We start from the raw sequence: 27,483 nt of genomic DNA, 5'->3' as shown, positions 1-27,483 counted from the left end.
CTCATCTTGATTTCAGCTTCAGTCTAAAGCAGCAAAGAAAACTACAATATTTAACTGTGAAAGTTAATCCTACGAAAACTGATTTTCTAGGAAAGTCAATACTCATGGAGAGAGTGTGAAGACGGCCCAACTATAACGCAAGTGAAAGAATTGCATTTATGTAGAGAGAATTGACATCTATAGAATTCTATAGAATTCAAAGACCCATCTTGATCGCTTCCTGTTTGTGCTGTTGCTTGATATCGAAAAAAACGCTACCATATATGGTTGTGATTTTTTGGCCATCTTACGCAGAGTCCTCCTCCGATGATCAGGCACCGAGGACAGTTATTCGTGTCTAAAAAATCTTGAGATTCTCTCTCCTGTCAATCACCGTGATGGAGTCCACACCCCTTCTGCGGGTGGGGACTATAAAACCCGGAAGTATGGACTTGGCTTAGTCGCTGCATGGTGGCGAGGGAGAGACCACCATTCTCAGTCTGAGCTAGGAATCTACGCAACACTGAGTGTCTACTGAACTGTGCATGCCCTTTATGTGGTTTTATATGGTTTTGTGTGGTTTAGAAACCAAACCCTTCGGCCCACAACACCCATACTAGCACTCCAGAAAGCCCTCCCTCCCCCCCGCCACTGGCCAGCAATATTGGAATTGGTGGAGAGGTGGAATATTTTGTTGGAGGACCAGCCCTCCCGTGTGAAGCTGGGACCCAACAGGTCCTACAGTCTAGTTTCAATTAAAACTATAATGGGCCATACAAATCAGACTTTGGACTTTACTTTCGAGATACAGCGTGGAAACAAGCCCTTCAGTCCACAGAGTTCGCGCCGACCAGCGATCACCCGTACATTAGCACTACCCCACACACTTGGGACAATAGGTGATGTTTCAGGTCGAGATGTCACCCATTCCTTTTCTCCAGAGATGCTGGCTGTTCTGCTGAGTTACTCCAGCATTCAGTGTCGATCTTCGGTGTAAACCAGCAGCTGCAGTTCCTTCTTACACATGGACTGGCGATGTTTTAGGTCAGGAGACTTTTTCAATATAGGCTTGAAATTCCCCTGTGACAAAGAGCAATGATCCTTCCAACACATAAACTACAAGCCTGTGGGTCTTTGGAGTGTGGGAGGAAACAGGTTTTAGTTTTAGAAATACAGCATGGAAACAGGCCCTTCGGCCCACTGAGTCCACACCGACCATCGATCACCCGTTCATGCTAGTTCTATGTTATCCCACGTTCTACGCACTATTTTTGCTGCAGCCTATTCACCTACAAACCCGCATGTGATGTGGGAGGAAACAGGATGACCAGGTGGTCACAGAGAGAATGTGAACAGGGATGGTCCACAGGAGGTTTACGAGAATGATCCCAGGAACGATTGGTTTAATGCATGATGAGCATTTGACGTCACTGGGCCTGTAGTCGATGGAGTTGGGAAGGATGAGGAGGGACCTCATTGAAACTTACCGAATGGTAAAAGGCCTGGACATAGTGGCTGTGGAGAGGATGTTTCCACTAGTGGGAGAGTCTAGGACCACAGGTCATAGCCTCAGAATAAAAGGATGAGAAAGATGAGAAGGAATTTCTTTAGTCAGAGGGTGGTGCATATGTGGAAGTCATTGCCACAGATGATGTGGAGGCCAAGTCAATGGATATGTTGAAGGTGGATATTGATAGAACCTCGGTTAGTACTGGTGTCAGGGGTCATGGGGAAAAGGCAGGAGAATGCGGTGGAGAGGGGATGTTAGCTCAGCCATTATTGAATGGCATGGTAGACGTGATGGGCCGAATGGCCTAATCCTGCAATGTATGAACGTATGAACACCACACAGACAACACTCGAGGATGGGATCGAAGTGGGGTCACTGGCTCTGTGAGGCAGCAACTCTACCAGCTGCTCTACCAATGTCACTTGAAGTCAAGTAAAAAAAGTTATACTCCCCTTCAGAAGCTTACTCAACAGCCATTTAATTCCTGTTTCAGCCTTAGCTGATTCGTTTACAGAACATTGTTGTTCCGTCTCTATCACTTCCAGTATCACATAAAGCATATTATTCTTCATCTGTTTCACAAACGGATGTTCTTTGTTCACTTTCCTGAAAAGACAAAGTTAAGAAGAATGGTACTAATTAATGAATCAGTTCTGACAAAAGAGGAAATGATGACATGTTAGACAATAGTTTTGCAATTCACCCGACATCTAATTCATGAACCTCACCAAAGTCGTCAATAAAAATAACTTCAATCATTCTGTGTGTAATAATCCAAGTGTATGTTATATTAAGCAAAGTTAGAGCAAGTTGTACAAAATCATGAGAGGAATAGATCAGGTAGATGCAGAAAAAAGTCTCCTTCCCAGATTAGGGGAATCATGAACCACAGGGCATAGGTTTAATGTGAGGGGGAAAAGATTTAATAGGAACCTGAAGGGTAACTTTTTCACATAAAGGGTTGTGGGTGTATGGAACGAGCTGCCGAATGAAGTAGTTGAGGAAGATACGATCACAACATGTACTAAATATTTAGACAGGTACATGGAAACAACAAGTTTAGAAGGATGTGGGTGAAACGCAGGCAGGTGAGACTAGTGTAGTTGGTCAGCGTGGGCAGGTTGGGCCGAAGGGCCTGTTTCCACGCTGTATGAATCCATGACTCTCTGCCTCAGCCAACTGTCAAAGCAGTAAACAATTTTGAATGTTTCTGAATATCAGAAAATCTATTTTAAAAATGCTCAATAATAAATATCTTACTTTTCTTGAAAGACAAGTTAAAGCAAAGCTGAATCTGACGGAAGGTGCCAGCGGTTTTCACTCTTGAATAAGCTAGCAAAGTACAAGAGGCTGTCAAACGCCACATTGAAGTGAAAAATACACCATCTCTGTGAGTAATAATCAACCTGCTGGAGGAACTCAGTGGGTCAGGCAGCATCTGCGGAGGGAAATAGACGAACGACACTTCAGGTTGGGAGCCTTCTTCATTGAGATTGTCAGCTTCTTTTGGATTGGTAACCTGGGTTTGTGTGAGTTTAGTTTAGTTTAGAGATACAGTGCGGAAACAGGCCCTTCGGCCCTTCTAGTCCACGCCGGTCAGTGTACACTAGCCCCATCCTACATGCGAGGGACAATTTACAATTTTTATAGAAGATAATTAATCTACGTCTTTGGAGTGTTGGATGAAACCAGAACATCTGGAGAAAACCCCCGTGGTCACAGGGAGAACATACAAACTCCACACAGACAGCACCCGTAGTCAGGATTTAACCCGCGTCTCTGGCGCTGTAAAGCAGCAACTCTACCACTGCACCAATGATTACCTGTCTTTGACAACACCCAGCAGCGTGTTTTCAGAGATTGTGTGCTTTCTCATTTCCACACTTGAAATGGCTTTTGAGGAACTTCCTGCGACGTGCGCTCCTACATCAACATTGTCGACATCCACACCCGCTTGGGCACTGACCGAGGTGCTGGAAATCTCAAAGAAGCCGGCAATGATAGAGCTACTCAATCCTGGGAAAAGAAAAGAAATTGACTGTTAGCTCGTGCTCGCTATTTTCTGTTGCAACGTCGGAGAACTGGTCAGTGTTCATTAACCACACAGTGATAACAACTAGGTATGTTGCAAAACTTACCTTCAGCGGCGCTGCAGTTCTGCCACTGGCCGTGTGCGCGACTTTGGCGCCTTTGAGGGGGGTGGGGGGGGGGGGGGATTAAAATGCCGTTTTCTCCTGCCTGTCCGAGATATATTTTCTCGGGCTACTACCTAATGCTGAATAATCGTTCTGACTGCCGTTCTCTGAACTTTTTTTCAGCGGGACAATTTCAGCGCTGGAGTAAAATAAAAAGCTACTTCTAATGCCATCAACGCAGGCAAAGGAACGGATCTCACGTACGGGACAAAACATAAGGTAAGTCGTCTATTTTACATATAAACCTGCTTCTTATGATTACTTTAATCAAAATTTCATCAGCGAAAATGTGATTATGTAAATATATGAACCGGCAGTGTTTTTCCTGCCGATATGGGGTTTAAATTCCAATTGTTCCACAAAAACCCACTCGCAAGATGATTAAAATGGCCATTAATTTACGGGAATTAAACACTAAATTCCTTCCATTTGGCCTATAAATTCATGACAATGAGATTTAAAAATCATGTTATATTGTGAATTCTTGTGTGAATGTTATTTGGACACTTAGGCTATTTAAAAATGTTAACCTTTTCTTAAGAAATGGATAGATGTTTAGATGTTGTAATTTTGTAATTAACAACAATTAGGTAATTAACTAATTATATGCTTCAATTTCAGGTCATCCAAGTAAGATTGTTTCATATTTGTTTCAGAATGTTTCAGTCTATAATAACTGAAAATCTCATTCAGTTATCTTAATTTTTAAGAAAGTTATGGGCTTTGTCCTCGATCACAGCTTTTGAGTTAAGTCAATGGAAAAGCAATAGGGAACAAGATGCTAATTTTAGAGTATGAAAATGGCCATAACTTTTTTAATACTGAAGATATGAAAGTGAATTAGGTGTCAAATTAAACGTTTGATGCTTTATCTGATGGGATAAATTGCAGACTTGATTTTTTTAATCTCAAAATTTTTTAACAGAGCTATATCAACCAAAGATACTAGAGGAGCAAGATAGACCACAACACCTGCTATCCGCACATGGGAACAGGAAGTTGCTGTTGGTGATACTGGTCTCTCCTGAAGGAGCATTATTGCAAACTTCTCAGATAACAGAGAACGCCTCTCTGGCCCGGAAAACTGGGCAGGATAATATACAAAATCTATCCGGAGTCACATTTCCTCATCATGTTGAAGTCTCGCCGGTCGGCGTAACCGGGAGGGAGCTGGAGATGTCGGACGTGAGGAGCAAGGGCCGGTGGGAGGGTGAACCGGGGCAATGCCTCCAGAACCTTCAAGGTCGCCTGCAGGAGGCGCCACTGGGGCACAAAGATGGCCGCGCGAGGAGAGGGACGTGGGTTGGCGGGAACTGCTCCAGTACATCGAGCGCGCGGGTTGACCGGGCTTTGAATAATGGCGCCAAACACGGTGGCGCCCGCATGTGTGGTAAATGCAAACAGAATTTCACTGGGCAGTTGCACATGTGACAAATCATGTACTGTTAAACCATTGATCTAGTACAATATTCACAATCTGTTAAATAATGAGACTATTCAACTTCAACATGTATGTCTTTGCTTTCTGCGAAAAATAATTGGAAAATATTCATTTGTTTCCTGGTTGGCTGACTTGATGTCTGCACAATGCACGATACCCAGGTTCCTTACAGATGGTGTACATCGTAAATGGTCTCTGAAAACCCAAGTCGGAATCAACGTTGTGTTTAACCATATAACCATATAACAATTACTGCACGGAAACAGGCCATCTCGGCCCTACAAGTCCGTGCCGAACAACCTTTTTCCCTTGATCCCACCTGCCTGCACTCATACCATAACCCTCCATTCCCTTCTCATCCATATGCCTATCCAATTTATTTTTAAATGATACCAACGAACCTGCCGCCACCACTTCCACTGGAAGCTCATTCCACACCGCTACCACTCTCTGAGTAAAGAAGTTCCCCCTCATGTTACTCCTAAACTTCTGTCCCTTAATTCTGAAGTCATGTCCTCTTGTTTGAATCTTCCCTATTCTCAAAGGGAAAAGCTTGATCACATCAACTCTGTCTATCCCTCTCATCATTTTAAAGACCTCTATCAAGTCCCCCCTTAACCTTCTGCGCTCCAGAGAATAAAGACCTAACTTATTCAACCTATCTCTGTAACTTAGTTGTTGAAACCCAGGCAACATTCTAGTAAATCTCCTCTGTACTCTCTCTATTTTGTTGACATCCTTCCTATAATTGGGCGACCAAAATTGTACACCATACTCCAGATTTGGTCTGACCAATGCCTTGTACAATTTTAACATTACATCCCAGCTTCTATACTCAATGCTCTGATTTATAAAGGCTAGCATACCAAAAGCTTTCTTTACCACCCTATCTATATGAGATTCCACCTTCAAGGAACTATGCACGGTTATTCCCAGATCCCTCTGTTCAACTGTATTCTTCAATTCCCTACCATTTATCATGTACGTCCTATTTTGATTTGTCCTGCCAAGGTGTAACATCTCACATTTATCAGCATTAAACTCCATCTGCCATCTTTCAGCCCATTTTTCCAAATGGCCTAAATCACTCTGTAGACTTTGGAAATCCTCTTCATTAGCCACAACACCCCCTATCTTGGTATCATCTGCATACTTACTAATCCAATTTACCACCCCTTCATCCAGATCATTGATGTACATGACAAACAACAAAGGACCCAACACAGATCCCTGAGGCACCCCACTAGTCACCTGCCTCCAACCCGACAAACAGCCATCCACCATTACCCTCTGGCTTCTCCCATTCAGCCACTGCTGAATCCATCTTGCTATTCCTGCATTTATACCCAACAGTTTAACCTTCTTAACCAACCTTCCATTTGGGTTTGCACCCATCGTGGGAGGGAGAAGAACATAAAACATAGAAAATAGGTGCAGGGGTAGGCCGTTCAGCCCATCAAGACAGCAAATATGATAGAAACATAGAAACATAGAAAATAGGTGCAGGAGTAGGCCATTCGGCCAATCGAGCCTGCACCGCCATTCAATATGATCATGGCTGATCATCCAACTCAGTATCCCGTACCTGCCTTCTCTCCATACCCCCTGATCCCTTTAGCCACAAGGGCCACATCTAACTCCCTCTTAAATATAGCCAATGAACTGGCCTCAACTACCTTCTGTGGCAGAGAGTTCCAGAGATTCACCACTCTTTGTGTGAAAAATGTTTTTCTCATCTCGGTCCTAAAGGATTTCCCCTCTATCCTTAAGCTGTGACCCCTTGTCCTGGACTTCCCCAACATCAGGAACAATCATCCTGCATCTAGCCTGTCCAACTCCTTAAGAATTTTGTATGTTTCTATAAGATCCCCCCTCAATCTCCTAAATTCTAGCGAGTACAAGCCGAGTCTATCCAGTCTTTCTTCATATGAAAGTCCTGACATCCCAGGAATCAGTCTGGTGAACCTTCAGTGCACTCCCTCTATGGCAATAATGTCCTTCCTCAGATTAGGAGGCCAAAACTGTACGCAATACTCCAGGTGTGGTCTCACCAAGACCCTGTACAACTGCAGTAGAACCTCCCTGCTCCTACACTCAAATCCTTTTGCTATGAATGCTAACATATGATTTATGTGACTATTTCCTTGTGTATTCTATCTGTGTCTGCACAAGATTGTTTACCGAAACTGCCTAGGGCACAAGTAATTGACAGGTCTCGGTCAAGAGATTAAGAGTCTATATCACAGAACTTGCAGAACGGCTAATCTTGCTCTGGTGTAACTTTCCACAGCTAAGTGTTATTTCCTTTGAATTATGAGTGTCCTTGTTCATTACCATTTGTCTGGATGCTTTTTTGTCGAAATCAATGTATAAAAGAAATGGTTTTCAGCATTAGCTTAGAGAGGACTCCCACAGACACTTGGGTTCTGTGTGACTCTCTCTCTCACAATAAAGTTCGTTCAGTTTCTACCTCCGTTTTAGTAATAGTCTTTGTTGGAAAATTTCTAACATTAGATAATAGTCTGCTTTCCTGATTATGCCACCAAAGTGGATAACCTCACATTTATCGACATTATACTGCATCTGCCATGCATTTGCCCACTCACCCAGCCTATCCAAGTCACCTTGCAGCCTCCTAGCATCCTCCTCACAGCTAACACTGCCCCCCAGCTTAGTGTCATCCACAAACTTGGAGATGTTGCATTCAATTCCCTCGTCCAAATCATTAATATATATTGTAAATAGCTGGGGTCCCAGCACTGAGCCTTGCGGTACCCCACTAGTCACTGCCTGCCATTCATAAAAGGACCCGTTTACTCCTATTCTTTGCTTCCTGTTTGCCAGTCAATTCTCTATCCACATCAATACTGAACCCCCAATACCGTGTGCTTTAGGTTTGTATACTAATCTCTTATGTGGGACCTTGTCAAAAGCCTTCTGAAAGTCCAGATATAACACATCCACTGGTTCTCCCTTATCCACTCTACTAGTTACATCCTCGAAAAATTCTATAAGATTCGTCAGACATGATTTACCTTTCGACAATCCATGCTGACCTTGTCCAATGATTTCACCACTTTCCAAATGTGCTGCTATCCCATCATTAATAACTGACTCTAGCAGTTTCCCCACTACCGATGTTAGACTAACTGGTCTGTAATTCCCCGTTTTCTCTCTCCCTCCCTTTTTAAAAAGTGGGGTTACATTAGCTACATCAGCTGATGTTGGCTGATCACCCAAAATCAGTACCTCTTTCCTGCTTTTGATTCCTGTAGCCATAAGAGCTAAATCTAACTCTCTGTTGAAAACATCCAGTGAATTGGCCTCCACTGCCTTCTGTGGCAGAGAATTCTCTGGGTGAAAAAGGTTTTCCTCATCACAGTCCAAAATGCCTTATCCCTTATTCTTAAACCGTGACATCTGTTTCTGAGTCCCCCAACATCGGGAACATTTTTCCTGCATCCAACCTGTCCTAACCTTTAAGAATTTTAGATGTTTCTACAATAGAGTTTCAACAGAGGGCGACGGTATTGTAATTTTAGACCATAGAAGGAAACTTAACCGTACACTTTCTACACTCCATCTCCCAATTTCTGCTCGCCTTTATTAAACTCTAAAGGATGAAGATACAATGAAACATTTAATGGGTGGTTCACTCTGAAGTCAAAATCATTCCCCGGTGTTCACAAAGCTATGGTGATACTAAGAGATGTTTTTAACCCATTTACATGATGTTCAGTTTAGTTTATAGACAGCATGGAAACAGGCCCTTCAGCCCACCGGGTCCGTGCAATCTGCAGTTTCTTGGAAATGGCGCCAAAACATGGTGCTTCTCGCATGCGGGATCAGTGGATCTACTGGACTCTTTGCAAGAAAGAATTTCACTGTGCGTTTGCACTTCGCACTGTGACAATAAAAGGACCATTGAACCATTGAAATTTGTACCAATGGCGGCTTTTCATTGTGACTTCATTTAATTATTTCATTTTTAATTTTCCAGTTGTCACAGCGTGACTTTGGAAAGTGGACATTGTTCTGGGGACCACAGTTAGTCTGAAGGAGTATCCCAACCTGAATTGTCACCTGTTTACCCTTGAGCAAAACACAAATTCCTGGAAGAACTTAATGGGTCAGGGAGCATCTGTGGAGGGATTGGATTGGCAACATTTCGGGTTGGGACCTTTCTTCACTCAAAAATGTGTGTCCACTTTCCTCAATAAATGCTGCCTGACCTGCTGAGTTACTCCAGCACTTTGTATTTTATAAAAGATTCCAGCATCTGCAGTTCCTCATGTCTACATTATTCTGGGTATCTTAATCCAAATAATCATTTCACTTTTACAACATTGCTTCTACATTTGTCATCAACTTAACTTGTTGCAAACTAGACTTCAGTGTGCAGGAAAATGTTAGAAATGCCATATCTTACCAAAAACTAAACCTTTGCCATCAACCAATATATCAGTCAGTTTGAAGGAAGTGTGAGCATAATTTTCTCTTCTGGAAAACATATTTCTCTTCTTTACGATGGATAGGTGAAGTGGTTTGCAGTTTTCAGAATCATTCGGGCTTTTCACAGGATGCACTGTGCTGCCGCCAGGATCAAGCTCGCTCACAATTTTCTTGGTAGCGCTATAAAACATGGCTCTAAAAACGAACAAACATTAAGCATAACATTAACAATGGAAAAACGCGGCATGTTAGGCAGCATCTCTCTGAAGACGGAAACAGAGCCAATGGTAAGGTCAACTACCCTTCACCAAACATAGATTATGATGAAGGCACAAGGAGCTTGAGGAGATGGAACAGAAAGTGATGGAGGAGCTCAGCGGGTCATGCAGCATCTGTGGAGTGAAATAGACAGTTGACGTTCCAGGTCTAGTCTAGGTGAGCTTATTGTCATATGCACAAGTACAATGAAGTACAGGGACATCACAGGTGCAGCAGCACCACAAGCACATAGACTCAAACATTGGCCTTCATCAGTCAGGATTGAGTTTAGAAGTTGGGAGGTAATGTTGCAGTTGTATAAGACATTGGTGATGACGCATTTAGAGTATTGTGTTCAGTTCTGGGCACCAGAAAAGCTGGAGTAACTCAGCGGGACAGGCAGCATCCCTGGAGAAAAGGAATGGGTGACGTTTCGGGTCGAGACCCTTCCTGACTCGGGTGGTTGGAGATATTGGGGAAATGGGAGCGCACCAGATTTGGGGAGGGAGGGGGGAGGGGGGAGAAATAGGAGTTGGGGAAGTTGGAGAATTTAATGATCAAACAGATTCAATTCCCCCCCCCCCCCCCCCATCCCCCATCCCCCATCCCCATCAGTGTGAAGCAGGGTCTTGACCCGAAACGTCACCCATTCCTCTATCCAGAGATGCTGCCTGTCCCGCTGAGTTACTCCAGCATTTTGTGTCTATCTTCAGTGTAAACCAGCGCCTGCAGTTCCTTCCTACACCGTACTGATAAACAAGACATTTGATCCGCATTCATTATCTACCCTGATGGTGGCGGTGAAGTTAACAGTGAAGTGTGAAGTACTTCTGGGATGTCCCGGGGGTTGTGAAAGGTGTTATACAAATGCAACACTCCCTTACTGAAGAAGGGTTCCGACCCGAAATGTCCCCTGTCCATTCCCTCCCCAGATGCTGCCTGACCCGCTCAGTTCCTCCAACACTTTGTTAAAAATTACAGCTTCTACAGTCTGCAGGACATTTTGTTTGCATTCAAAGGTGACGAACGAGCTGCCTAACCCGGGTTAATCTCCTGTGTTTGGTTCTCGGCAGTGGCGTAGGGTGGGTTTTGCGCGCCCGGGGCAGTTTAAAATATTGCGCCTCCTCATTAGCGGTTTTTGGTCTCTTCCTTCGGGGGATGCGACTTCTTTTGTCGTATCCCCCGTCTCCACCTCCGCCGAGGCCTAATGGCGGCTTCGGAGCTGGGGCAGCGGTAGCGGCGGCAGGGACAGCAGCAGCGGCGACGGCGGCAGCGGCGACCAGAACTCGGAGCTGGGCAGCGGCAACTTTGACAGCGGCAGCGGCGGCTTTGACAGCGGCGGCCTGGCCTCCGAGCTGGGACAGCGGCAGCGGCCGCCCGGCATCGGTGCTGGGACGGCGGCAGCGGTAGCGGCGGCCTCGGTGCTGGGACGGCGGCAGCGGCGGCCCGGCATCGGCGCTGGAGCGCGGCAGCGGCGACCTGGCCTCGGAGCTGGGACAGCGGCGACCAGAACTCGGAGCTGGGGCACGTTCCGGCGGCAGCGGCCACTCGACCCGACCACGGGCCCAGTGGACGACAGCGGCGGCTGGGACAGTGGCAGTGGTCTCGGCGCAGAGATCGCTGGTTGGTTAAAATTGTTGGATACATTTTTTGGGGCGCAAAAAAATTGTTAGATAAAAAAAATTATAAAATGGCAAACAATTTTACATTTTATTACAATAATTCAGGGGAAGGCTGCTAAAGAGGTGCAGCGTGCCTTTAGAACAATTTTTTTTGCCATTTTATAAAAATAAATCCAACTATATTTTGCGCCCCTAAAAAATTAGCGCCCGGGGCAACCCCCCCCCCCACCACCCCACCGGTTCTCGGTAACGTGGTTCTTGAAATCAGGTGAGAATTGAGTTCACGAGGTGAACTCCCGGGCTTGGGAACAGCGGGGAGATTTGTTCACCGGCAATCCTCCCCCACCCTGTATCCCATCACCGCCCGTCACGCCCTCCCGTCCCCACCACCCCTCTCCTTCCCTCCCCACCGCCTCTCCCCACCCTTCGCCCCTCGCAACCCACAATTAAACCGCTCCCTGCACGGTGACCAGAGCTGCCCCCCTCGCCGCTTACACCCACCTGCCGTTGGTGTTCAAGAAGGAACTGCAGATGCTGGAAGATCGAAGGTACACAAAATTGCTGGAGAAACTCAGCAGGTGCAAGGGTTGTTGGTGTTCGCTGCCACCTGAGAGCTGCCCTGCCCTTCCTCCTGCAGGTAGAAATATCAGTTTACCTCTTGGAATGTGGAGAACCTGGATCCTCAACCTTCTGACTTCTGACAACCTTCTGACTTCCCCCAGCTGACTTCCCCCAGCTGACTTCCCCCAGCTGACCAAACGCAGATATTTATCAGTTGAATACAAAGGCCGATCTATAGATCTATATTGGGGGGGGGGGGCTGGGCTGGAGATGCGGTTTAATATTTACAGTTACTTACCTTAAAATTGGAGAATTCACCTTTCTTCCTGTAAGGACTCCATCCCCTACTCCCAATTCCTCCATCAACGCCGCATCTGCACCCAGGATGAGGTGTTCCAAACCAGGGCAACGGAGATGTCCTCATTCTTCAGGTAACGTAGGTTCCCGTCATTTACTAAAGATGAGGCTCTCACCCGGGTCTCTTCTATACCCCGTAACTCTGCTCACACTCCCCATCCCCCCACTCGTAACAAGGGCAGAGTCCCCCTTGTCCTCACCCTCCACCCTACCAGCCGTCGCACACAACAAATAATCCTCCAACATTTTCGCCACCTCCAACGGGATCCCACCACTGACCACATATTCCCATCTCCTTCTCTGTCTGCTTTCCGCAGAGACCGCTCCCTCCTTAACTCCTTGGTCAATTCGTCCCTTCCCACCCAAACCACCCCTTTCCCTGGCACTTTCCCTTGCAACCGCAGGAAATACTACACTTATCGCTTTACCTCCCCCTTTGACTCCATTCAAGGACCCAAGCAGTCATTCCAGATGCAGCAGAGGTTCACCTGCACCTCCTCAACCTCATCTGTTGCATCCGCTGCTCTAGATGTCAGCTGCTCTACATCGGTGAGACCAAGCGTAGGCTTGGCGATCGCTTCGCCCAATACCTCCACACGGTATACCATAACATAGCATATACAATAACCAACCAGATCTCCCAGTGGCTCAACACTTCAACTCCCCCTCCCATTCCGAATCCAACCTTTCTGTCCTGGGCCTCCTCCATGGCCAGAGTGACCCACCGCAAATTGGAGGAGCAGCACCTCATATTTCGCTTGGGCAGTTTACACCCCAGCTGTATGAACATTGACTTCTCTAATTTCAGGTAGTCTCTGCTTTCTCCTCCTCTTCCCAGCTCTCCCTTAGCCCACAGGCTCTACCTCTTCCTTTCTTCTTCCTGCCTCCCACCCCCCTCACAGTCTGAAGAAGGGTCTCGACCCGAAATGTCGCAGATTTCCTTCGCTCCATAGATGCTGCCTCACCCGCTGAGTTTCTGCAGCTTTTTTGTCTACTCCCGCTGGTCAGTCCACACTTCCCTTCCTTCACTCCACGTCTTCATTGTTTGAGACCAGCCCCAAAACCACAGATGACCCTTTGCTATCATCTGCAAACTTGTAAATGGTGGGAGAGCTGAATTTGGCTCTATAGGGAACCAGAACAGTGACCTGAGAATGTTGCCATGTGGGCGACAGTATTGAGAAAAAGGGTCTCGACCCATGGCAGCATTGCTCTATTCGTTGGAGTTTAGAAGGTTGAGGGGGGACCTCATTGAAACTTACAAAATAATGAAAGGCATGGATAAGGTGGATGTGGAAAGGACGTTTCTGCTGGTGGGACCACAGCCTCAGAATTCAAGAGCACTCTTTAAGAAAGGAGGTGAGGAGGAGCTTCTTTAGTCAGAGGGTATTTAATCTGTGGAACCCATTGCTACAGAGGACTGTGGAGGCCAAGTCAGTGGATATTTTTAAGGCAGCGATAGACAAATTCTTGATTAGAACGGGTGTCAAGGGTTGTGGGGAGAAGGCAGGACAATGGTATTGGGAGCCAGAGATCAGCCATGATTGAGTGGCGGAGTAGACTCGACGAGCCGAACAGTCTAATGGACTTATTCTACTCCAATAACTCGTGAACTTGTGAGACGTTACCCATTCCTTCTCTCCAGAAATGGTGCCTGTCCCACTGAGTCACTCCAGCATTGTAAACCAGCATCTGCAGTTCCTTCTTAGATGTAACATGCAGTCTTTCAGGCAGTAGGTAGGGTAGGGGAGGTCAAAGACAGGCATGTGGGTATGGGAGTTTGAATATTTTATATAAAAGTGTACAAAATTCTGAGAGGCATAGATAGGCGGTCAGAACCTTTTCTCCCAGGATGGAAATGTCAGACTGGATGGCTTAGCTTTAAGGTGAGAGAGGAAAAGTTTAAAGGAAATGTGTGGATCAAAATCTTTCCACTGAGGGCGGTGAGTACCTGGAACTTGCTGCCAGGGGCGGTGGTTGAGGAAAATAGGATAGTGGCATTTAAGAGGCTTTTAGATAGGCACAGTGATATGCAGGGATTGGCGGGATATGGATCATGTGCAGGCAGATAAGATTAATTATATTTGGCATTATCTTCTGGCACAGATATTGTGCATTGAAGGACTTGTTCCTGCGCTGTATGTTTTCTAAAATTAAAGGCACAAAGTGTTGCGGTTAGTCAGCAGGTTAGGCAGCATCGCTGGAGAGCATGGATAAATGACGTTTTCAGTTGAGTAATGACGGGTATACGTTCAACCCTGAGGGGAATCAAGAACTAGAGGACAGAGATTTAAGGTGAGAACGGCAAGATTTATTATGCACTTGAAGGGCAACTTTTTCAAGTCTAGGATGGCGGGGTACCTGTATATGGAATGAGCTGCCAGAGGAAGTAGTTAAGGCAGAGATGGGTGGAGTGAGTGAGAAAGGCTAGTGGCAAAAAGGAAAGAAAAGGGTTGACACCTTTGTCAGACTCCTATTCATTGGTTATAACTCCACCTTCAACACTGTAATTTGACCCAAAATGTGACATAACACTTGGCACAATAATTCTCAATGTGTAGGAAGGATCTCGCCCAATGTTGGACGAGTCCAGAACCAGGGCCCAAAGTCTTAGAATAAAGGGGATGTCATTTCAGACTTAGGTGAGAAAATACTTTTTCACCCAGAGAGTTGTGAATTTATGGAATTCCCTGCCACAGAGGGCAGTGGAGGCTAGGTCACTGGATGGATTTAAGAGAGAGTTAGATACAGCTCTAGGGGCTGGTGGAGTCAAGGGATATGGGGAGAAGGCAGGCATGGGTTATTGATAGGGGACGATCAGCCATGATCAAAATGAATGGCAGTGCTGGCTCGAAGGGCCGAATGGCCTCTTCCTGCACCTATTTTCTATGTTTCTATGTAACTGTGGATGCTGGTTATGCACCGAAGATAGACACAAAATGCTGCAGTAACTCAGCGGAACAGGAGGAATCTCTGGAGAGACGTTTCTGGCCACGTTCACAAGTTATTGCAGTAGAATTAGGCCATTCAGCCCTTCGAGTCTACTCCGCCATACAATAATTGCTGATCTCCCTCCGAATCCAATTATCCTGCCTTCTCTCCATAACCCTTGACACCTGTTCTAATCAAGAATTTGACTAGCTCTGCTTTAAAAATAGCCACAGTTTGGCCTCCACGGTGCACTTGGGCAAATGAGTTCTGCAGACGAACTACCCTCTGACTAAAGAGGTTCCTCCTCACCACCTTTATAAAAGACCACCCTGTAATTCTATAGCTATGACCTCTGGTCCTAGATTCCCCCACCCAGTGGAAACATTTTTTCCACATCCACTCTATCCATGCCTTTCATTAAGTTTTAATGAGGTCCCCCCTCAACCTGCCTTAGCAGCTGCGGCTCGCCTGCAGTCCGTCTGTTTTTTTTTCTTTTTTGTGTTGTTCTTTTGTCTTATTTTAGTTTAATTTTGGTTTATTGTGTATGTGTGTGGGTGGGGGGGGAAACATGTTTTTGGTCTCTTATTTCGGGGGGATGCGACTTCTCTTGTCGTATCCCCCGTCTCCGTCTCCGCCTGCGCCGAGGCCTAATAGCGGAGCTGGCGGCCTCGGTGCTGGGGTGGCGGCGACCCGCCCTCGGTGCGGGCCGCGGCAGTGGCGACCCGAACTCGGAGCAGGCAGCGGCTGTGGCGACCCGACCTCAGAGCGGGCAGCGGCAGCGGCAGCAGCCACCAGACCTCGGAGCGGGCAGCGGCAGCGGCGACCCGCCCACGGAGCGGGCAGCGGCAGTGGCGACCCGACCCCGGCGCGGGCAGCGTCAGCGGCGACCCGACCTCAGAGCGGGCAGCGGCAGCGGCAGCAGCCACCAGACCTCGGAGGGGGCAGAGGCAGCGGCAACAGCGACCCGACCTCGGTGGACCGGCCGCGGGCCCGGTGGACGACATCGTCGGGAGCTCGCAGGTTGGTGACCTGTTCACCGGAGCTCCCGCGACAACAGCTGTGTCCTCTGGACTGGAGGGCCGCAGCTTCGGCGGCTTCGACCACCCCGGGCCGCGGAGCTGAACCGGCCCGTTCGCGGAGCTTGGATTCAGCCGCGGGACTGACATTACTTACCATCGCCCGGCGGGGTCACAACATCCGAAGCCTGGATCGCCTCGGCGCAGAGGGAGAATAAGAAGGGAAGAGACAAAGACTTAAGACTTTTGCCTTCCATCACAGTGAGGAGTATTCAACTCACTGTGGTGGATGTTAATTTGTGTTTTTTGTATGTTATTGCCATTTTTTACTATATGTAGGACTGCAAGGCAACAACATTTCGTTCAGACCGCAAGGTCTGAATGACAATAAAGGCTACTTTACTTACTTTACTTTACTTCTAAACTCCAGCGAGTAGAGGCACTGTGCTGTCAAGGGTCGAGACCCTTCTTACATAGAAACATAGAAAATAGGTGCAGGAGGAGGCCATTCGATATGATCATGGCTGATCATCCAACTCAGTATTCCATCCCTGCCTTCTCTCCATACCCCCTGATCCCTTTAGCCACAAGGGCCACATCTAACTCCCTCTTAAATATAGCCAATGAACTGGCCTCAACTACCTTCTGTGGCAGAGAATTCCACAGATTCACCACTCTCTGTGTAAAAAATGATTTTCCTCATATCGGTCCTAAAAGACTTCCTTCTTATCCTTAAACTGTGACGCCTAGTTCTGGACTTCTTCTCAATACTGTTGCCCACAAGGCTACATTCTGAGGTCACTGCTCTGGTTCCCTATTGGGCGATTGCACGGCCGGCGAGGTCACGCCACTTGACCCATAATGTTGCCACGCAAAGCCTTCTGGAGGACAAGCGGTGTAATGGAGGCAAGCACGAGTGTGTTGATTACTATGGCTGCCGTTACAGTGGGACTGTCTTTGGCCCCAGCAGCCATCGAATTGTCGCAGTATGCTTCCAATCTTTCAACTTACGAGTAGGCACACTACGTTAAAAAAGTTTCTGTGACTGGTATCGATCCTTATTTAGTGCCTGAGAAATCGCGAGATATTTCCCAACTTACAGAACTGAATTCCATACTCTCTCTTCTTGTCGCACACGCATGGCGTTCTTGTGCACGTTGTCTATCCAGCTCATTGTCATCACCACATCCCATATTCACAGTTGGTGCCAATCAGGATTGGTAACATCGTTCCATGCTGCAGGCTGTTCAGTAATGCATAAATAAATGAATAAATACTTAGATGCGAGTAGGCATTAAACATGTAAAGTTGAAAAGAAAATTTTGGAAAATAATATGTCCTGAAAGTTTAAACACCCCCTCCCTCCCTTTCAAATATATTGTCAATTAACTGAGCTGAATTATGTTCAATTACTAGCAAACAATTCTGCCATTCCTTGGCTTGCATCTGAGTAAAATGTGATTCAAAACCCACGTATAATTTTGTAGGCCCTATGTTCAATTACGTACAGGATTTGCGATTTTTTTCTGAGAAATTTCCCTTCAGAAGCGTTGTCTTTTTGCACTTCAGAACCTTGGTAACTTCTAAAACTTTTTAGATACCATAGGACTCAAGAAAAAAGCACAAAGAATGCCTTACTGTTGATGAAATGCAGTGAACACACGTAATAATTCTCGATCTTTTCCATCTTGATATCTGCACGGCCAACCTTTGCCAACCACCTTAGCTGTTGTTGTGCCTTCAACTATCACTTCTACCATCATTGCTCCTCACTTTTTGGAATTCTAAAGTACAATAAATGGTTCTCACTGTTAGCCCTATTCCCACAATTTTAAACAACACAAAAACTGACCATTTTGACAGTATTTTCCTGGTAAGAAAGTCAAATGAAATTTTGTATAGCGGTAGTAGGTGCTGCGTGTGTGACGAGTGTACGCCGGAGGCTTGCTTGTCCTCCAGCACCCTTGAGCGACTCTGTGGGTTACACACATTGACCTTTTGGGCCTACTGTGCAATCACCCTATAGAGTCCAATTCAGCTCTCCTTCTTGTGTGAAAATGTTACCCCTCGGGTTCCTATTAAATCTTTTCCCTCTCACAGTAAACCTGTGTTCTCTGGTTCTCGATTCCCCTACTCTGGGAAAGAGACTGTGCATCTACCTGGTCTATTCCTCTCATGATTCTGTACACCTTGCTTTAACTTTGCTTAATTTAACATACACTTGGATTATTACATACAGAATGATTCAAGTTGGTGGTATTTTTCTTGACGACTTTGGTGAGATTCATGAATTAGATGTCGGGTGAATTGCAAAACTATTGTCTAACTTATGCCATCATCCAGACCATCATCTCCGCTTTTGTCAGAACTGATTACTTAGTAGCATTCTTCTTAACTTTGTCTTTTCAGGAAAGTGGTCAAAGAACATCCGTTTGTGAAACAGATGAAGAATAATATGCTTTATGTGACACTGGAAGTGATAGAGACGGAACACACATGTTCTGTAAACAACTCAGCTAAGGCTGCAACAGGAATGATCAGATATACAATACATACATATAGTCACGCCAAACAATAGGTCGAGCAAAGGGGAAGATACAGAGTGCAGAAGGTGGCACAAAATATTTCGGGTTGAGATCCTTCTTCAGGCAGTGACGCTTCTCGACCCGAAACGCCACCTATTCCTTCTCTCCAGAGATGCTGCTTGTGTCGCTGAGTTACTCCAGCATTTTGTGTCTATCTTTGGTTTAAACCTGCATCTGCAGTTCCTTCCTGCACACGGTATAGTTCTCAGCATTGTAAGGCACCAGTTCCAGAGACACAGTCTAAGGTCCACGATGGGGTAGAGGTGAATCAGACAGTTCACTAGCTTATGGAAGGTCCTGTTCAGAAACTTGATAACAGATGGGAACAAGCTGTTCCTGAGTCTGGTGACGTGCACTTCCAAGCTCCTGTACCTTCTACTGGACGGGTGCAGGAATGACCGGTTTGAGGCAAGAATTTGATTATGTTGACTATATTTTTGAGGCAACGTGAAGTGTAGATGAAGTCAATGCAGGGCAGTCTGATCTGTGTGTTTTACTCCACTTGCTGTCCATGCTGTACGTTCTTAGCTGGACCAGATTTTGGATGAACTGCAGCCTGACTTCCAAGTGCTGGATCAGGCGGAGGAAGATAACAGGGCATGCGTGGAGAAGATGCTGGATCTGTTGGGAATTAAGAAGGAAGATCCACCAGGAGAAACTCTCGCTCTCACCGCGGAGTCCAAAGGGATCAACCGGGCGATAAACATTCTCATCCAGTCACTCAGCGGTAAGATTTGATGTCTATTTTAATCTCGTTCAGTAACAGAGCTTCCCTGTACGGAGTTTGTACATTCTCCCCGTGACCTGCGTGGGGTTTCTCTGAGATCTTCGTTTTTCTCGCACACTCCAATGACGTACAGGTTTGTAGGTTAATTGGCTCGGTGTAAAAATATAGAATTGTCGGTAGTGTGTGTCGGGTAGTGTTAATGTGTGGGGATCGCTGGTCAGCGCCGACAGCCCGACCGACCCCTCACAGCACTCACCGGCGGGGAGACAGCCTGACTGACTGACTGACCCTAACCCTAACCCTAGCTCTACATTTTTATTTATCATTTTTATTTAACAGTTCACATCATAACTTTACAAAGATGAATCAATGGCAAAACATAATTATTAGCATGGTTACATTACCTTTATTCCTTCGAAACCTTGCTATTGTTTTGATGTAATTAGGATGCAGCCCTGATCCCAGGTGCTCGCTGTCTAGCGACCATGAAACGAAGCGCATGATTGGTCAATTGACGTCTGCCTCAATGTCAAACGTGTATTGATTGGACAATTACTACTCGGAAAAGTGTAGGTTTTTCTCATAATTAAATAATATGTCCAGGTTTTGGTCTTGCCGAGTTTCAGGTTTAATTTCTATAATATTTTTACACAATATGTTATAAATACAGGTAGATACGTGATTTGGGTCACAGAATGAAACGAAAAAGCGCTTCGTCTCACAGTCTATTGGGAAGAAAGTGAAAACCCTTGTGCAGAAAAGACGATTCATCCCAAATTCAAGGAATTATTCTCCTTGAGTAGAGAGATACAGTGTCTTGCAGGACAGTGTGAATGATTCTGCTTCTTTTTCAGAGATGGATCCTGAAACTTTAATCCTGTTGGCAAGCAGTGTTAAGGCAGAGATTATATCCAAACAGCTAAAGCTGGTAAGAAGTAAAACCAGTAAAACAGGCGACACAGCACATTTTCCCTCTGCTAACTCTCTCCTCTGCCTGTCAGAACTTGTCCTCCCCCTCAACAACTTAGAAACATAGAAATTAGGTGCAGGAGTAGGCCATTCGGCCCTTCGAGCCTGCACCGCCATTCTATATGATCATGGCTGATCATCCAACTCAGTATCCCGTACCTGCCTTCTCTCCATACCCTCTGATCCCCTTAGCCACAAGGGCCACATCTAACTTACTCTTAAATATAGCCAATGAACTGGCCTCGACTACCCTCTGTGGCAGGGAGTTCCAGAGATTCACCACTCTCTGTGTGAAAAAAGTTCTTCTCATCTCGGTTTTAAAGGATTTCCCCCTTATCCTTAAGCTGTGACCCCTTGTCCTGGACTTCCCCAACATCGGGAGCAATCTTCCTGCATCTAGCCTGTCCAACCCCTTAAGAATTTTGTAAGTTTCTATAAGATCCCCTCTCAATCTCCTAAATTCTAGAGAGTATAAACCAAGTCTATCCAGTCTTTCTTCATAAGACAGTCCTGACATCCCAGGAATCAGTCTGGTGAACCTTCTCTGCAATCCCTCTATGGCAATAATGTCCTTCCTCAGATTTGGAGACCAAAATTGTACGCAATACTCCAGGTGTGGTCTCACCAAGACCTTGTACAACTGCAGTAGAACCTCCCTGCTCCTACACTCAAATCCTTTTGCTATGAAAGCTAACATACCATTCGCTTTCTTCACTGCCTGCTGCACCTGCATGCCCACTTTCAATGACTGGTGTACCATGACACCCAGGTCTCGCTGCATCTCCCCTTTTCCTAGTCGGCCACCATTTAGATAATAGTCTGCTTTCCTGTTTTTGCCACCAAAATGGGTAACCTCACATTTATCCACATTATACTGCATCTGCCAAACATTTGCCCACTCACCCAGCCTATCCAAGTCACCTTGCAGTCTCCTAGCATCCTCCTCACAGCTAACACTGCCCCCCAGCTTAGTGTCATCCGCAAACTTGGAGATATTGCCTTCAATTCCCTCATCCAGATCATTAATATATATTGTAAATAGCTGGGGTCCCAGCACTGAGCCTTGCGGTACCCCACTAGTCACTGCCTGCCATTGTGAAAAGGACCCGTTTACTCCTACTCTTTGCTTCCTGTTTGCCAGCCAGTTCTCTATCCACATCAATACTGAACCCTCAATGCCGTGTGCTTTAAGTTTGTAAACTAATCTCTTATGTGGGACCTTGTCAAAAGCCTTCTGGAAGTCCAGATACACCACATCCACTGGTTCTCCCCTATCCACGCTACTAGTTACATCCTCGAAAAATTCTATAAGATTCGTCAGACATGATTTACCTTTTGTAAATCCATGCTGACTTTGTCCAATGATTTCACCACTTTCCAAATGTGCTGCTATCCCATCTTTAATAACTGACTCTAGCAGTTTCCCCACTACCGGTGTTAGACTAACTGGTCTGTAATTCCCCGTTTTCTCTCTCCCTCCCTTCTTAAAAAGTGGGGTTACGTTTGCTACCCGCCAATCCTCAGGAACTACTCCAGAATCTAAAGAGTTTTGAAAGATTATTACTAATGCATCCACTATTTCTGGAGCTACTTCCTTAAGTACTCTGGGATGCAGCCTATCTGGCCCTGGGGATTTATCGGCCTTTAATCCATTTAATTTACCCAACACCACTTCCCGGCTAACCTGGATTTCACTCATTTCCTCCAACTCCTTTGACCCGCGGTCCCCTGCTATTTCCGGCAGATTATTTATGTCTTCCTGAGTGAAGACGGAACTAAAGTAGTTATTCAATTGGTCCGCCATATCCTTGTTCCCCATGATCAACTCACCCGTTTCTGACTGCAAGGGACCTACATTTGTTTTAACTAATCTCTTTCTTTTCACATATCTATAAAAACTTTTGCAGTCAGTTTTTATGTTCCCTGCCAGTTTTCTTTCATAATCTATTTTTCCTTTCCTAATTAAGCCCTTTGTCCTCCTCTGCTGGTCTCTGAATTTCTCCCAGTATGCTGCTTTTCTGGCTAATTTGTACGCATCATCCTTCGCTTTGATACTATCCCTGATTTCCCTTGTTATCCACGGATGCACTACCTTCCCTGATTTATTCTTTTGCCAAACTGGGATGAACAATTTTTGTAGTTCATCCATGCAGTCTTTAAATGTCTTCCATTGCATATCCACCGTCAACCCTTTTAGAATTAATTGCCAGTCAATCTTGCCCAATTCACGTCTCATACCCTCAAAGTTACCTTTCTTTAAGTTCAGAACCATTGTTTCTGAATTAACAATGTCACTCTCCATCCTAATGAAGAACTCAACCATATTATGGTCACTCTTGCCCAAGGGGGCACGTACAACAAGACTGCTAACTAACCCTTCCTCATTACTCAATACCCAGTCTAAAATGGCCTGCTCTCTCGTTGGTTCCTCTACATGTTGATTTAGATATCTATCCCGCATACATTCCAAAAAATCCTCTTCCTCAGCACCCCTGCCAATTTGATTCACCCAATCTATATGTAGATTGAAGTCACCCATTATAACGGTTTTGCCTTTGTCGCACGCATTTCTAATTTCCTGTTTGATACCATCTCCAACTTCACTACTACTGTTAGGTGGCCTGTACACAACACCCACCAGCGTTTTCTGCCCCTTAGTGTTTCGCAGCTCTACCCATACCGATTCCACATCCTGCAAACTAATGTCCTTCCTTTCCATTGCGTTAATCTCCTCTCTAATCAGCAACGCTACCCCACCTCCTTTTCCTTTCTCTCTATCCCTCCTGAATATTGAATATCCCTGGATGTTCAGCTCCCAGCCTTGGTCACCCTGGAGCCATGTCTCCGTGATCCCAACTATATCATAGTCATTAATAGCTATCTGCACATTCAACTCATCCACCTTATTACGAATGCTCCTTGCATTGAGACACAAAGCCTTCAGGCTTGTTTTTACAACACTCTTACCCCTTATACAATTTTGTTGAAAAGTGGCCCTTTTTGATTTTTGCCCTGGATTTTCCGGCCTGCCACTTTTACTTTTCACCTTGCTACCTATTGCTTCTACCCTCATTTTACACCCCTCTGTCTCTACGCTCAGACATTTAAGAAACCCTTTCCCTTTAACTCCATCCTCCACTGGCCCATTCGACACCCCACCCCCCTTATTCAGTTTAAAACCACCCGTGTAGCAGTGGCAAACCTGCCTGCCAGAATGCTGGTCCCCCACCTGTTAAGATGCAATCCGTCCCTTTTGTACAGTTCCCCCTTACCCCAAAACAGATCCCAGTGATCTAAGAATCTAAATCCCTGCCCCGTGCACCAGTTCCTCAGCCACACGTTCAGGTCCCGTATCTCCCTGTTCCTGCTCTCGCCAGCACGAGGAACTGGAAGCAAACCGGAGATAACAACCCTGGAGGTCCTGCTTTTCAACTTCTCCTTTGACACCTCCAACTGGCTCCAAATCAGAGGTGTAGCCATGGGCACTTGCATGGGCTCCAGCTATGCCTGCCTTTTTGTCAGCTACATCGAACAATCCTTGTTCCAGGTGTACACTGGAATTGGATCTGCACTGGATTGGATCCTCCCTGACAGAGCGGCACAGTGGCGCAGCGGTAGTGTTGCTGCCTTACAGCGCCAGAGACCCCGGTTCAATCCTGACTACGGATGCTGTCTGTACGGAGTTTGTACGATCTCCCCGTGACTGCGTGGGTTTTCTCCGAGCACTTCGGTTTCCTCCCACACTCCAAAGACGTACAGGTTTGTAGGTTAATTGGCTTGGTAAATGTAAAATTATCCTTAGTAAGTAAACTTTATTTATATAGCACATTTTAAGTCAACTTGCATTGACCCCAAAGTGCTTCACATAAATTAAATAATAAGTTCCATTGCAAACCATAGAAAAAGGTTTTTAAAAAAAAATGAATAAAATAAAATAAAATAAATTAAAAATAAATAAATAATAAAAAAATAAAAATAAAAAATGGACACAACACATTATAGAGTTCAACACAAACGTCCCCCCACAGCAGAATCAAAACATTTCCACTGTGGGGAAAGGCACCAGAAAGTTAAGTCCTCTTCCTCTGTGAAACACCCGAGGTCGGTGCCCATCTGTGGCCGTGCAGCCAGTCCGATGATTTTCAGGGCCCTCTTGCCGTAAAGATGGAACATCGGCGTCGGGTGAAAACATTCCTCAGCGGCTTGGAAAAGTCTGGAGCGGCTGCCTCCCCTCCCTGGAGACCGGAGACCGCGGCACTTGTAGTCCACAGGCCGTGCCGGTTGGAGCTCCGACCCCGGCGAACTCGATCCCAGGCTCCGCGGCGCTCCAAATCCAGCGCCGCCCGCGGCCGGACGCCCGCAGCCCCAGCTCCGTGATGTTGGGAGTCGGCGGCCACAGCGCCCCGGAGCTTACCGCACGGCGACCCGGTAGGCATCGCCCGCTCCGTGTTGGTATCCCAACGCTGCGCCACCGCCGCTGAAGCTGTAGTCCCAGCCGGTTCCGACAGGAAAACGCCGCTCCCCTTTCGGTGGTAGGCCGCGAGGACGGGGCGAAGAAACAGCTTGGAGGGATGCTGCCTCTCCGACCAGGTAGGGGACTAAGAAATAAAGTTTCCCCCTTCCCCACCCCCCACATAGAAGACCTCCACTAACATTTTTTAACATGACTTAAAATAAAATAAAATAAAATAAAGAAAGGTGTAGAGACGGACTGCGGGCAGGCTGCCATACACAGACGGCGCCCACTCCCGCACACCCGGGCCTTAGTGTGTGCATGGTAGTGTCAATGTGCGGGGATCGCTGGTCGTCACGGACTCAGTGGGCTGAAGGGCATATTTCCGCACTGTATCTCTAAACTAAACTATGAGATGGTGTTGCAGGGCCACTGGCGAAGGCTGAGGTGTTGCGACTGTCTGCATTGCTGGTGCAGAGCGTGAGCATGAGCTTGAAGCATTGCAGTGGTTATAGGGAGAAGGCAGCAGAATGGGGTAAGGAGGGTTAGATAGACCATTCATGATTGAATGGCGGAGTAGACTTGATGGGCCGAATGGCCTAATTCTGCTCCAATCTCTTATGAACTCCTGAAGTTATCGTTTTATGACTGTGGTTCTAATACAATTTCCAGGTGACAATAATTGATGACAGATGGCCCGATGGGCCTGTATATCAACGTGAGGATGAGGAAGACCCTGAGAAGTTTCTGATCACTCAGTTCACGGACGAGGAGTTTGAAATAACTCAGCATGTGATGGAAGAGGTTGGATTTCAACTGGACAGAGAAAGTGCTTCGGTTTTGCGCATTATGAACCAAAAACAAGGAGACGTACTTGCTCTCTTTGCTGCTCTGTATGCTCTCAATGCGTTATGTGACTGAGCTGTTGTGTTGTGCTTCACTCCTACTGTTCATGGTTCTTCTCTGACATTAGTTCACAAGGCGTTGGAGCAGGATTAGGCCATTCGGCCCATTGAGTCTACTCTGCCATTCAATCATGGCTGATTTATCTTTCCCTCTCAACTCCTTTCTCTTGCCATCTCCCCACAACCTTAGCCCTTGCTAATCAAGAATCTGTCAATCCCCACTTTAAAAACACCCAAAGACTTGGCCTCCACAGCCATCTGTGGCAATAAATTCCATAAATTCATCACTCTTTGGCTAAAGACGTTCCGCCTCATTTCCATTCTAATGACAGGTCTCTCTCAAGGCCCACGGGGTGGCTGTCTGTGCACCCCCAGTCTCCCCATGTTAAAAGATGTCACATACAGGCATGTATCTGAAGAAATACACTACCCTTACTAATCAAGAACCTTTCTAAAGGTATGTCCTTTTATTTTGAGGCTGCCCCTCTGATCCAAGACTCTCCCACTAGTGAAAACATCTTCTCCACATCCACTGTATCCAGCACGGCTTTCCTTTCAGTTTTCTGTGACCTTAATGGGAACGTTCTCCCTTGGTCTCTCTTTGGCTGTTTGTTGCTCAGTAAAACTCCATGAATCCGGCACACTCGGGAATTTGGTGGTTTTTCAGATTTATTCCAATACACATTCATTTCATTAAAAAAAAGGATGTTGTGCATTCTCATTTCTCGTTAGGTTTCAGATATTTGCAAGTAACAGAACGAGAGAAAGGAATGGAAGGACTAGGGACGTGATGAGTGGAGGGGAGTGTTGGACTCGGAGTCACAGTGAATGGAGGGGGAGGGGGAGGGGGGGGTGTTGGAATAGGGGTCCCAGGGAGTGGAGGGGAATGGGGGACGTTTCGGTTCGAGGCCCTTCTTCAGTCTGATCATTGTTGAACCATTGGGGTTCCATATCGTGAGATGGCAGATTACAGGGGTTTTACAGTCATTTACAGTTGCAGAGGGCATCTTTAATGTTCCGTGTTTGCCTGTAGCTTTGCAGATCTACCAGGTATGGATTTAACTCTCCTTCCTCTTCTCTTGTTGGTTGGGTGGTGCTACGGGTTTGCACTGTATTATCTTTCACTTTGCTTTAATAAAGAGCTGTACATTTAAGTGATTTGTGTTTCGCACCGTCGACAACATCTGGGCATTCCTGAGGAACTTGCAATGTTACAGCAAATGAAACTCTTTTCATAAGTGGTCCCAGTTCCAATGCAAGAAAATTTGCACCCAACGAGATGTTACAAACAGTTGGGCAATATTGACCAGGTCATCTACTCGTTGTTTGAAAGATGAATATGGACGAGGACATCAATGTCTGAAGAAGGGTCCCAATCCGAAATGTCATCTTTAGTTTAGTTTAGTTTAGAGATACAGAACGGAAACAGGCCCTTCAGCCCACCGAGTCCGCACCGCCCAGCGATCCCCACACATTAACACACGCGAGAGACCGTTTACATTTACACCAAGTCAATGAACCT

General features: G+C 46.1%; 1 protein-coding gene across 1 annotated transcript in view; it reads left to right on the top strand.

Annotated features, from left to right (window-relative positions):
- The window catches only part of LOC116981723, an 83,621-nt gene extending 57,644 nt beyond the window's left edge, over positions 1 to 25,977 (top strand). The window contains exons 8-9 of the mRNA XM_033034777.1: positions 20,489 to 20,562; positions 25,729 to 25,977. Coding sequence (XP_032890668.1) covers positions 20,489 to 20,562; positions 25,729 to 25,977 — 323 coding nt within the window. The remainder of the gene's footprint in view (positions 1 to 20,488; positions 20,563 to 25,728) is intronic.
- The last annotated feature ends 1,506 nt before the right edge of the window (positions 25,978 to 27,483 follow it).

Source organism: Amblyraja radiata, chromosome 16, assembly GCF_010909765.2.
Source record: "Amblyraja radiata isolate CabotCenter1 chromosome 16, sAmbRad1.1.pri, whole genome shotgun sequence".
NCBI classification, from domain to species: Eukaryota; Metazoa; Chordata; class Chondrichthyes; order Rajiformes; family Rajidae; genus Amblyraja; species Amblyraja radiata.
The sequence above is the reverse complement of the archived record's forward strand: the minus strand, read 5'-3'. Positions and strand labels throughout refer to the sequence as shown.